The sequence below is a fragment of the Camelina sativa genome, chromosome 6 (genome assembly GCF_030686135.1).
Source record: "Camelina sativa cultivar CO46 ecotype springtype chromosome 6, ASM3068613v1".
Taxonomy (NCBI): Eukaryota; Viridiplantae; Streptophyta; class Magnoliopsida; order Brassicales; family Brassicaceae; genus Camelina; species Camelina sativa.
Window position 1 is genome coordinate 5,934,940 of NC_141885.1, and position 12,766 is coordinate 5,947,705.

The window sequence follows — 12,766 nt, forward strand, 5'->3', positions numbered from 1 at the left end:
AATATAGAAGAACCCAGTTAAGTATATTAAACACTGATAATCATAATCTAATAAATCGAGATGATATATGTACATGCAACATATGAACATTTCTTCTAAGATATCTAGAAGTTAATATTTGTAAAAAACAATATTTACCAATTATAAACATGTCTTATTTGCCTTGATATAGTTGATCATGTGTGGGAGAACAAAAAATGGGTTTGTGTAATTTTTTTTTTATCTAAACTTTAATTTGGAAGGGTTTCAATGGACTATAATGATATTATGAATAGGTGTAGAAATGAAGCTGTCATTGAGGATCTTCATTTGGAAATGTTCCATGAACGTATCAGAATTTTTTGAGTTTTGATACGTTCATGGAACATTTCCAAATGAATAACAACCTAGTTGTCACAAAAGATAAGAATGGATTTTTCACGAAAATACTTCTGAGGCCTTTGTACCAAAATTAAGAAGCTGAAGAGCGTGAAGGCCATCGTACTTAACGAAAAGATAGTTTAGTGTTTAGTCCCAAAACGGGCACATAAGCTTTTGAATTCTGACAGATAAAGAAGAGAAGAAGAAACCTGAAAGAACCCTTCAATAGATACTCAAAAGTTTCATTATCTACACCTATTCATAATATCATTATAGTTCATTGAAACCCTTCCAAATTAAAGTTCAGATAAAAAAAAAATTACACAAGCCCACTTTATGTTTTTAATCCGTCAAGCTTCAAATCCTATGCGTTTGAAGCTGTAACAGCCTTGAATAAGCTCCCTCTGGTCGACTTACCAGCTCGGAATGGCTGCCTTGCTCCACAATCCTCCCCTCTTGAATCACACCAATGCAATCAACGCCTCTTATGGTGGACAACCGGTGAGCAACTACCACGGTGGTCCGGCCTCTCATGAGCCTCTCTAAGGCTTCTTGCAGCACACATTCTGACTCTGCGTCTAGCGCACTAGTTGCTTCGTCTAGAAGCAACACTGTAGGATTCTTCAGCACTGCTCTTGCTATCGCGATCCTCTGTTTCTGTCCACCTGATAACTGCACTCCTCTTTCGCCAACTGGAGTTTTGTAACCTTCAGGCAAACCACTGATGAAACCATGAGCATTTGCAGCTCGAGCTGCCTCAATTACCTCGGATTCAGTTGCACCATCTTTCCCATATGCGATGTTGTCGAAGATGGTTGCTGCAAAAAGAGCTGGTTCTTGTTGAACAAGACCGATTTTGAGCCTTAGAGATTTCAGGTTTAGCCGGCGGATGTCTTTGCCATCAATCATGACTTTTCCAGCAAGCGGATCATAAAACCGCTCGATCATCGCGATCACAGAACTCTTCCCTGACCCACTTGCGCCCACAAGAGCCTGGCTATGTCCAGCTCGGATTCTAAGGTTGAAGTCCCTAAAAACCATGATGTCAGGTCTTGAAGGGTAAGCGAAATCCACATGCCTAAACTCAATGTCTCCACGGATTGTCTCAACTGGATCAGCATCAGCATCGTCCGGATCAATCCGGGTCTGCCTATCCAAGACCGAGAAAACTGAACCCACCGCTTCACCTCCCCGGATTATTTCAGGAGCAAGACTGACAGTCTCAGCAACAGAGTTAGCAGTAATAACCAGAACCACAAACACTTTGATCACTTTAGAGAAGGTTGACTCGCCTTTGCTCACAAGGTGAGCACCATACCAGAGGATTAAAGCCTCGGATCCGTAAAGAGCAAGCTGTGAGAGGCCAAATAGTATACCCGATGTTTGACTTCGGTATAAACTTCTTTTCTGAGGGACACGAAGCTCGTGACAGAACAAAGAGAGAATTTTGCTCTGCGCATTGAAGGCTGCTACAGTTCTAATGTTGCTTACTCCTTCACCAGCAATCATCGAAGTCTTTGCATGAGCCTTGGCTGTGTCTCCGGCAAAACCCTTTAGAGACAGTTGCTGCAATGTAGCCACATAAATTTACATTATGCATCAGAACAATTATGGATGGTTAATAACAATTAACTTTTCATATTTAGACAACAAATCAAAAGCCTAATCTTAAAAAGTCTTGCTTTTTCCATTTTAACTGTAAGCGTAAAAATGAATCTTAAAAAGTCTTGCTCTTTTCACATTTACTTTGATCACATATGCAAAACATCAACCACATCAAAATAATTCCAAGTCATGTACAATGAATCTATCTCCTTGATTGTGAAATCTATTGATAGATTTTTCAACTAAGTAGATCACGGGTGAAAAAAATGTTGGTGATATCTAAGCAAAGTTCTGAAGCTTGCAGCCAGTAAAAAACAAAAAAAAAAGTCATCACAACCTAGTGTACCAAACAAAAAACACAAGCAAAAACATTGACTTGTGTAAAAACACTGACACACACTGTGATAAGTAAATAATACACTGAGACAACAACTTTGACCAATGAAGCATTTCAAATTATAAAAATAATGGTTCTTGGGTGAAAAAAAATGTTGCAGGTTTTTTTTGGATGTAGTGTGAGGTTTTATGGGCAAAGGAATTAAATAATGAGAGAGTGGGATCACAAGTTCAGAGTTCAGAGAGATAAGTAAATATGAAAGCTTAAAGTGGGATAGATTTAGCAGAAGCAAAGCAAGAAGATAGATGCATAAAAGACAGAGGAATCTTAGCTATTTTCGTGAACACTGTTATCTATGGGCCGTACTACCAATAGAAACTATATAATAAATATTCTACACAGATGCCCAGAGATTAAATTAAAAAGTCTACTGTTTGTGTATTTTTTTCACATTTATTGATGTGAGGGCTCCATGATCTTGACCCTTACACTATTACCAAAAAGTAGAAAAAATAATAAAAGAGCCTCTTAATAATTTTTTTATGATTATTATTGTAAAAATAAATGCAACTCAGAGAAAGAAGAAGAAGATGAAGCACGTGCAGAGTCAGTTGGATGTGTTGCCAGGTTCTATAAAGTTTTGAACTTTTGAAAAGCAATATAAATTAAAATAGAAATCTGGCCTTTTGTCGTTTTTTCTTGAGATCATAATGGTTGATGCAAGATTCTCATAGATCATATAACTCTTAATTTTTTTTAATGTTTTGGATGAATGTAGCTGGTGAAATCAAATGAGTTTTTGAGTAAAAAGATTAGATTTTTTTACCTGGGCAAAGTTAGCGAGGACTAGAAGTGGGAATGTGCCTAAGATGAGAAGTGAGACTTTCCATTCTACAATGAAGGCAACTATGAAGGATGTGAGTAGTGAAGTCATGTTCTGTAGAATTACTGAGATTCTCTCGGCTATGGCGGATTTAACATCAGCTGCATCAGTAGCTAACCGTGCAGCAATCAGGCTCGAGTTGTGTTCATCCTCATCAAACCAACCAACCTCATTCCTCAGGATAGCTAATAATCAAGAAACCAAAATAATAATCAGAAACGGAAATACATTACAGCAAATTTACAGGAGAATAGCTCCGAGTTGGACACATACCTGAGAGCATCATTCTTCTTACTCTTGTTGTGAGGTTTTCTCCCATGATGCTAAAGAAGTAATGTTGGATCAAATAAGCACCCACAGCGTATAGTCCAGCACCGATGTAGATGAAAACATACTCTTTTGTTTTTCTCTCCATTGAATCATAGTCTGTGTAGTAGAAGACTTCGATCATATTACTCATCACAATAGCAAATGTAGGACCTATGAAACCAGAAAGAATTGAGCCAACTGCTCCCATGAGTGAGTAAGGCCATTCCGGTGAGTTGAGCTTCAGAAGCCTGTAGAAGTAATTTTCAGGAGCACGAGTCTTTCGATCAGTCTCTGCGTTTGAAATCATCTCTATCCGACCATCAGCTCCAGTGCTGTATGAATAGCTCAGATTCCTCAAACTCCCTGATCTTAAACTGAGTGATTTCGTTGAAAGAGAATGGCTCAAACGGGTTGAACGAGTGCGACGAGTTGACGGGTTTGAGAAATCCCGGGTACCAACCATCTCTTGAAACCTGATGAGAGATGCGTAAGCACCAGATTTGGCAATGAGTTCTTCATGTGTTCCGGTTTCAACAACTTGGCCTTGCTGTATCACGGCAATGGAATCAACATTTCTGATGGTGCAGAGACGATGAGCAACAACCACGGTGGTCCTCCCTACCATAACCCTGTCTAAAGCTTCCTGAACAATGCTCTCAGAGCTAGCATCAAGAGCACTTGTAGCTTCATCTAGTAACAGAATCTTTGGATCTTTCAACATCGCCCTAGCAATTGCGATCCTCTGTTTCTGTCCACCCGATAGTTGAACACCACGTTCTCCAACCTAAGTGTATTGACATTCAGCAAAAAACCAGAAAGTAATCAAAAGGCCATCAAATTATCTTAGCCATAAAAATCAAATACCATCAATAGATAGTGACTGATACCTGTGTGTCGTAACCTTTAGGAAGCAATGTAATGAAGCTATGCGCGTTCGCAGCAGAGGCAGCAGCTTCCACTTCAACCATTGTTGCATCAGGCTTCCCGTAGAGTATGTTCTCAAGTATAGTAGTGGCAAAGAGCGCAGGTTCTTGATTAACAAGCCCGATTTGTTCACGCAGAAACTTCAACTGAAGCGTCTTAATCTCAACACCATCCAACAAAATTTGCCCTGCTCATTAAAGAAACACTTAAAGTTATGATCCAGTCACAAGCCAAAAAAGACTCAGATAAAAAAAAAAGAGAGAAACATTTCCGATCAAATTACCATTGTTAGGATCATAAAATCTCTCAATAAGGGAAACAACAGTACTCTTTCCAGAGCCACTGCCACCAACAACCGCCACAGTTTTCCCAGAAGGGAAGAAAATATTGAAGTTTCTGAAGATCATAACATCAGGCCGTGAAGGATAGCTAAACGTCACATCTTTAAACTCAATGTTCCCATGAACTTGCTCCAAGCATTTCCCATCCAACGGGTCTTGAATTATTGTCGGTCTCTGGTTAATAATCTCCAACAACTTGTAACCAGCCGCTTTACCTTTACTAAACGCCCCAAGATTGGAGAAAGATTGTCCCAAGCTCCTAAAAACAACAACAACACATAAAAAAGTCACATCCAAGTACACAACAAAACCAAATTTATATTACTATGTTGTTGTTTCTTACATTCCACCAACAATGGCAGAGAATATAGCAGTAAACGCCTTTCCTCCATCGGTTTGTCCATTCCGAATAAAAACTCCAGCATACCAGAAAACCAAAGCCCATGACATACAAGCTATTCCATAAGTACATCCTAAACCCAACCCTTTAGCCATCCCAGCTTTATAACCAAGCTTAAGCGTATACTGAATCGCATCTGAATACGAACTAAGTGCCTTACTCTCTCCAACATAAGAGTAAACAGTTCGAACTTGAGCAATAGCCTGCAAAAAAAACACATCATTTCTCAATAAAGTTAAATGTTAATTAATAAAAACACTGTTTATGTCCTTAGATTGAAAAACAAAAAAACATAATCATTTGAGAGATCAAGTACAAAGAAGCAAGCCTAAGAACAGTAAAAAAAAAGCATTACGTCGAACAGTTGGTGGGCATTATTATTAAAGAAATGATATATTTTTTTTTAATTTACCTGCTCGGCGATAACACCGGCGTTAGCGTAAGACTCACGGCTCTTTGAAGTGATTCCGGTGAGAGTATAAGCATATAAACCACCGGCGAAAGCAATACCAGGAATCACAGCAACACTTAACAAAGCTAGTTTCCATGCTGATACAAACCCAACCACTAGTCCAGCCAAAAATGTTGAGAGGTAATGTATAAAGTTTCCAACCTGACATTACAAAAATAAATTTCAACTACTCTGTTATTAAATCACTTCATCAACCCAACAGAGTGATGACAATAATAATGAAACAAAAGGACCCCAGTGCACGTTATCTCGTACTTGCTAGCGTGCACCACAGAGACAGGAGGGAAAAATAAATAGAAACAAAACTAAATAATTACAGAAAAAAAAAGATAAAAATGGTATTATTAATATTTCAAAATCTGATAGTTAAAAAAAAAACTTAATTTTTGTAAAAATCGTTAGAAAAAAAAAACATAGTCGTCCTTTTTCTTTCCCTACCACCTGAAGGGCGCAAGATAAAACGACGGTTTGCTAACATAAACCGTACCAAAGCTAGGTTTGATAAAGACTGATCAGAAAAACAAAAGGACCCGCCGGTAACAAAAAAAAAAAAAACCTACAAATACTAGATTTTGATGGCCCTCATTAGTAACAGAAAAATTAAAAGTTATACAAAAATTTCTAGTACAATTACAGAACATCAAAATCAAAAGCAAATTTGGTTAATTACCTTCTCACTAATGGCATCTTGAACAAGAAGAGTATCAGTAGAAACACTAAAGACAATGTCACCAGTTCTTGCATCAGTATCAAAGAACCCAACGTCTTGTTTCAAAACTGCTTCAAGATACTTCTTTCTTAACGCAGCTACTTGTCTTTCTCCAGAATACATCCAACATGCAATCTCTGTTAAAAAAAAAAAAAAAATTAATGGTTATTAAATTGTCATAAATATGAGAGAGATGAAATCCTTTAACAAAAAAAAAATATGAGAGAGATGTTCATATTCTTGATCGATACAGACAAAGTAGTAGTCCATGAATCACGTGGACTTGGCTTATCCTTTAACATTTTTAAATTTTTAAAACTCCAAACAGTTTTTTTATATATATAATTTGATTCCCTCTAGATTGTGATTTCTATTGGGTTTTTAATCGAGGGACACAAAAAAAAATGTTGAGTAAAAAAAAAGTAAAAATATGTTTACTTTCACAGTAAATTTGGTAAAAAAAATATGAGAAAAAAACTCACAAATTCAACCTTTTTCATTTATTGATCTTGCTGTAATCTGACTCTGTTTCTGTGTTTATTTGAAATTTCATGAAGTAAAAAAAAAATACAAATTTTTTTAAAAATGCCTAGTTTCATACTGTTTTTACAAGAATCCAAATAAATTAATTTCTTGATCTTGTCTATAATGTGATGTTTTCTGGGTTTGGTAAGTGAATATGAAGCTTCAGAAAAAAAAAAAAAAAAAAAAGGATTGAAGTTTTATGGAACAAACCTGCGTATGAAGAGAAGCAAACGACCAAACCCAAGTAGATAAAATACAGAGAATACTGCAAAAAGATTTTACCAACAAGACAGATCAGATCTTGGATCTAAATTGATAAAAACAAGAAAAAGAAAGGTAAAAAAAAGTTTTGTTACTTACTCTCGAGACTTCATGAACCATTTGATGTAAATCCATTTGGTTTTTACCAAATCCATTAACCATTTGACCAAAGAGTAAGAAGAAGACAGGCATGGAAGAACCATGAACAATGGCACCAAGAGAGCCAACGAACATCAAGAGGTAATCGAATCTATCAGCGAAAGAGAAGAGTTTAAAGAATGGTAAACTCTGTTCTTTCTTCTTCTCTGCTTCCGCAGGAACAGTCTTTGCATCCGCCGTGTTATTATTAGCTTCCGACATTGTTTCAAGATCCGAGTTCTTTTTAAAGTATTTAGAAGGAAGAATAAGAGTTGGCTCAGTGAGAAAACGAGATCATTGAGTAAGGGAAAGAGAGAAAGAGAGAATAATGTTTTTGTTTAGAAAAGTTTCTTGAAAATCTGACAATTTTGATTTTGTGAGTTCAAGAACTCTTTTTACGAGTGTCTTGTTTAGAAGTGATGAGAGAGAGAGAGAGAATGAGAGTGTGGATGGAGAAGGATGTGATTTGGTATATATAGGAAGAGAGAGAGAGAGAGAGAGAGAGAGAGAGAGAGAGAGAGAGAAGACTAGTGGTCAAAGACTTATTATAAGAAGAACATCGAGAAATGAGAGAGATTCGTATGAGCTAGCTGAGTGAGACGGTAGTTTTGATGTGTAATTATAATGTGAAATAAAATAAGATTATTGCAAGGTTTCAATAAATTTACTTTGATTTGTTTTGTTCGGTTGTGTCTTGTATTCATTGGTCTGTTTGGATTTTGATTTAAAGTTGTGTTCATTTAGTTAATGAATTCCCTTTTAAAAAAGAATACAAACCAGAATCTGGTGTAATTTAAGTATTTTGCATTTTTAGAGATCTTAACGATTATGCAATTTATTTATTCTGGTCAAAATAAAAAGAAGAGACATATAAATGTTGTTGAACTTGTCATTTTAAAAATATTCAAGTTAAAATTATATATATATAATTATATTAAATGTATAGTTCAATAACAATGTATTACCAATAGTTAAACCACAATAGGTATATTTTGCATCATCATGTTTAGACAGATTGTCTAAATTTATTTATAATTAATACTAAATAGTCACTCTAAATTTTAAAAATATAATTATATGGAGGAAAAATCATAAATAAATAGGTATATCTTATCACTTTTTTCTTCTAAATGACATGGATTTTGAGCTATGTTTAAAGTTTGAACTGATATCATGTAAAAATAAGCTATATTTGGGGTTATAATAATTTTGATGTGTTGGACTGTGTATTAACTTCTACGGTTGATATCAAATGTGAACAATAATTTCTTAGATTTCTGTTGTTTTTAATTAATGATTTATAAATTTCAGTAATATGATATTATCCGCAAAGAAAACCTTATTTCATACGACACTCTCAAAGACATACTTTCACAGACATACAAGTATACAACTAGTCCACAACAAATAATTATACATGTATCACAAGAATCCACGTCCTAGGCTTTGACCTTATAATGGATAGATTGGTAGATTTATTCTTGATTTTTTATATAAGTTTATCTCCACCAATATTCATAATTCGCATTCGCTAGTAATCAAACTATATACATGTTGTGGAAACATTTAAATCATGTTTGGTACGCTCCTAGATTTAATAAGTTTGGTGCGTTCAGTTAAAGTTTTTGATATAATAGAGATTTAAAAATTATTTAAGTGATTTTCTCTAGTCAAAATATTAACAATACAAAATTTTAATTAGATTTGTCATTTCCGAAAAAAAAAAATCATGTTATAACTTTGAATTGTATAAATCCAATAAAGTCTTCATCAAAATGATGACGAACTTTGGTTTTGTCTAATAATTTTTAAACAACATCATGTATTTTGTATCACCACATTTAGACAACATCATATATTTTCGAATAATATTTTAAAAATCAAGTTAAATTTTTAATATATAAATATATGTATATATAATATGTTTAACTATTTAAGAATCCAATAAAACTGTTGACGAAAAAAAATCCAATAAAACTTTTATCACTATGATAATGAATTTAATTTTACTCATAATTTATAAATAATCAAATATACATTGTACCATCACATTTATTCAGTTAATGAAGTTTATCAAATCAAATAAAGAGTAAGCTAATTTGTTACTTGAATACAAGTTTTTATTTTGAAATTTTAATATTTCTATATTTTCATTTTTTTCGAAAGTGATGGTTGTAGTAAGGCTCTTGTTCATGAAATAATAGATAAATTTAACATAACATCAAATAACTTGAAATAATAGATAAATTTAATATATATTCATAATTTGTCAAAAAAATGTGTATATACAAAAAACATTGATATAATAATATCTTATTTGATCTACAATATTTATGACATAAAAACATATAATTTGAGAAACATATATAATAGAAAAATGTATGAATGTGTATTAAAAATGAATGGGTTAACAATCAGATGACCATTTGTAGATGAGTGTGATAAGTTATGGGCTACGCATCAAGGGTTCAAACGAAGTGATGAACAATTAATGGGAAATCATGTGTTTGATGATCATAAGACTCATAACTAAGAGGGGTATTCAACTTGATATTTTAAGGATTTGTTAGGATTTTAATATTTTAGAATTTTGAAAGATTTAGGAAAATTTTAGGAGATTTGATTGTGTTTTAGAGTTTTTATATTTTTTTAAAAAAGAAAATGAGTTATGATTCTATGAGATTCTATAAGATTTTATTAGTCTCTTTTTCTTTTTCTTTTTCTTCTTCAAACGATCCATTTTGTGTAGAGATTCTCACCTTATCAGTATTTAGCCAGCTAACATATTCAGTTAATCCTCCAGCACAATATATTGGTTCTTTTCAAGGTGCATGGATTGCTTATACCTTTCTTCATGGTGTTGTCTGCATTGCCTAGATTGTATCTCTCGAGGGTACGTTGCTGGTAAATTACATGCTCTTACTAGATTACATGGTTTATTGAGAAGCAAGCAACTGAATAAATCTTTAGACTTGTCTAATCTTAAAACAAGATAGTAATGCTTAAACTAAACGTTGTCTATTGTTTACCAGGCGGGACGCGATCTCAAATTCGTCAGTTCGGTGAGGAGTTCAAAGTTTCGTTCTTGGCTGTCTCACACTAGAATAAACGTTGTCTATTTTTTTTCTAATAAACGTGATCTTTCATTGACTGTTTTTTTTTCCTAATGAAATCCTTTAAATTTCTACCTCAAAAGAGAGGATTTTATTACTCATATTTATCAACTAAAAAACAAAGAAAAGTCTTGCAGAATCATTTAAAGTAGCATTCTTAAAAAAAAAATCTTATACTTTGAATAACACTAGATTTCTAGTAAGTTTTATAAATCCATGATTGAATAACAGTATATTTTATATCATTTCAAATGATTTTAGATAAATTTCAAATTGAATAACATAGGATTTTAAAAGATTTTTTAAAATCATCAATTGAATAACAAGTGATTTTAAAAATACTATAGAATATTTCAAATATCTAGTTGAATACCCCCTCTAATAATCATCGGGATAAAACCATAGATTTATGATAAATCAAGAGTAAATCATGTTAGAGGTAAAGTAACTTTAGGATCTGTGACCTAATTAAAAGTGATAATAACATGCAAGTATGAAAAAAAAAACATCTCACGATGATTTGTAAGGATACTAAAGAGGTCTTACGAGTTTCACAATCATAATAGGAGTCCATATTCTTGAAATTTTTTATGGTTGAGTTGGTATATTCAAGTTGGTAAGAATATCAAAATGTAAATATAATGGATCACTTCCAAAGAGATTCTAGGAGATGCAAGTTTTCTCAATGAGGCTCGCCGTGTATACTCAAGTTATTTCCGATGTTTTCAAGTTAAAGGTCCTGTGAGCTAAACTTAATGCAATGAAAGTCTTTGGTGTGAAGGTTTCTAATGCAAAATATTTTTGTGTTGAACTTGATTTTATTTGAAAAAGAAAATTAAATTAAAATCTTAAGCTCATGTAACACTTTCAAAAACTCTTATAAGCCAAAGATGGATTTACAATTGGGATAGAGGCCGAAGATGAGACTATCAGCCTTGTTTCACATGTGAGGAGAATCCACAACAATTCTATGCATTTTCACTAAGTTGGATTAAAGTTTAGAGGCAAACACACGGCGTTCAGCTTTATGGAAATGCTTGAGAAACTCTCTCAAAGGAACCGCATCTTGCTATCATGTCGGGATTTGTTCGTCATGTTTTCTTGCATTCAAATTAAAGAGGGTTCATTTCAGCATTGCAATATAGGGAAAATCCCATAAAAACCACAAATGTGACATTTCAGCATTGCAATTCTATGCCTTTTTTTTACGAACTGCCAAGGCAATGCGTTCTTCTGTAGCCAATTCAATAGAGCTTGCTCCCTCAAAATTAAAGTCTAATCTCTTCCCTTTGTCAACATCAGATGTGAACTTGGTTGAATCTTCAAGTCGTAGTTTGGTTTTCTGACCATGAATATCACCATCCAAATCCTAAACAGACCTTCAATTCTGACCCTATCCTTATGAACTCTTACCTATGGGTTTGCAACAAAAAGATATTGTCGCATTTCATCAAGTACATCTTTTGCTATCTTTGGTCTACCATAGAGAAGATCAATTCCCACATCATCATCTGTTAGCACACCAAAGAGAGGGTCATCCTTGTTTATCCTCGGTATTAATTGTAACGCCCACGAACCAAAACTCTGCGTTTTGGGGGTAGGTGTCGATCGACACCAAGGGTGATGTCGGTCGACACCACTTATTTCTGGTTCGACTAGATTGATTTAATTGTCGATTTTAGTCGGTTTAGTTTAGGGAAAACCATAGAACCGAGATATTAAAGTGAGAAAACGACATAGGTCGTGTTTTGTGGGTTGTCACCGCTTAAAGCAGAGAGAAAAGAGGAGAAAACAATTTCTAAAGGTTCTTGAGAGAGTTTGCGAGATTTCAATGTGTTTTTGGTGAGATCTTGCTGTGGGAGTGAAGATCCAGGGCTAGGAACGTGTTAGAAGGTTGCTGGGAGTGTAGGATTCATTGTTGTTGGTCTGAATCTTCCTGTAAAGAGGTGAGTGCATGACCATGGCTAATCTAAGCGTTTGATTTCCTTGTTCATGCTTGTTTGTTGTTGTTTTGTGTGTTTTCTTGCTGGGATTGGTTGCTACAGGTTCCTATGGACGTATTTGGCTTGGGTTTTGAGTATTGGACGATTTGGAAGAGGTTGGGAAGCGAGATTCGACTCTCGACTTTGAGCGGATCGTGGTTGCAGAGGGAGTGTCGATCAACACCAGGAAAACGACATCAATCAATACTGTGGGGTAGTGTCGATCGACACCAATGCCAGTGTTGGTCGACACTTGGCTGGTGTCAGTCGACACCTCCCTTCCAGCGAGATGATGTTTGTTTTCCTGGTTTGTATGTTTTGTTTGTTGTATGTTTGGAACATTAGAATCATTGTTGCTTGTGTGTATAGCCCAATAGATGGGAGGATTGCCTCACTGAGTGTTTATC

At 34.5% G+C, this 12,766-nt stretch overlaps 1 protein-coding gene across 1 annotated transcript; it reads right to left on the reverse strand.

Moving 5' to 3' along the window:
- Positions 1–565: 565 nt before the first annotated feature.
- Positions 566–7,873, reverse strand: LOC104790524 (ABC transporter B family member 19). The gene is made up of 10 exons (XM_010516301.2): positions 7,226–7,873; positions 7,076–7,130; positions 6,302–6,477; positions 5,572–5,772; positions 5,103–5,362; positions 4,702–5,018; positions 4,382–4,605; positions 3,459–4,278; positions 3,129–3,370; positions 566–1,926 (listed from the first exon to the last, which is right to left on the reverse strand). The coding sequence occupies exons 1-10, from the start codon at positions 7,484–7,486 to the stop codon at positions 718–720; spliced, it is 3,765 nt and encodes a 1,254-aa protein (XP_010514603.2). The 5' UTR covers positions 7,487–7,873; the 3' UTR covers positions 566–717.
- Between the last annotated feature and the right edge of the window lie 4,893 nt (positions 7,874–12,766).

Bases quoted from the DNA above. Each gene is read 5' to 3' on its own strand.
- LOC104790524 (XM_010516301.2), bottom strand. From the start codon at position 7,486: ATGTCGGAAGCTAATAATAACACGGCGGATGCAAAGACTGTTCCTGCG. The intron at 5,019-5,102 runs GTAAGAAACAAC...TGTTGTTTTTAG, and splicing joins TCTGCCATTGTTGGTGGAAT to GAGCTTGGGACAATCTTTCT. The intron at 1,927-3,128 runs GTAAAAAAATCT...GCTACATTGCAG, and splicing joins TCCTCGCTAACTTTGCCCAG to CAACTGTCTCTAAAGGGTTT.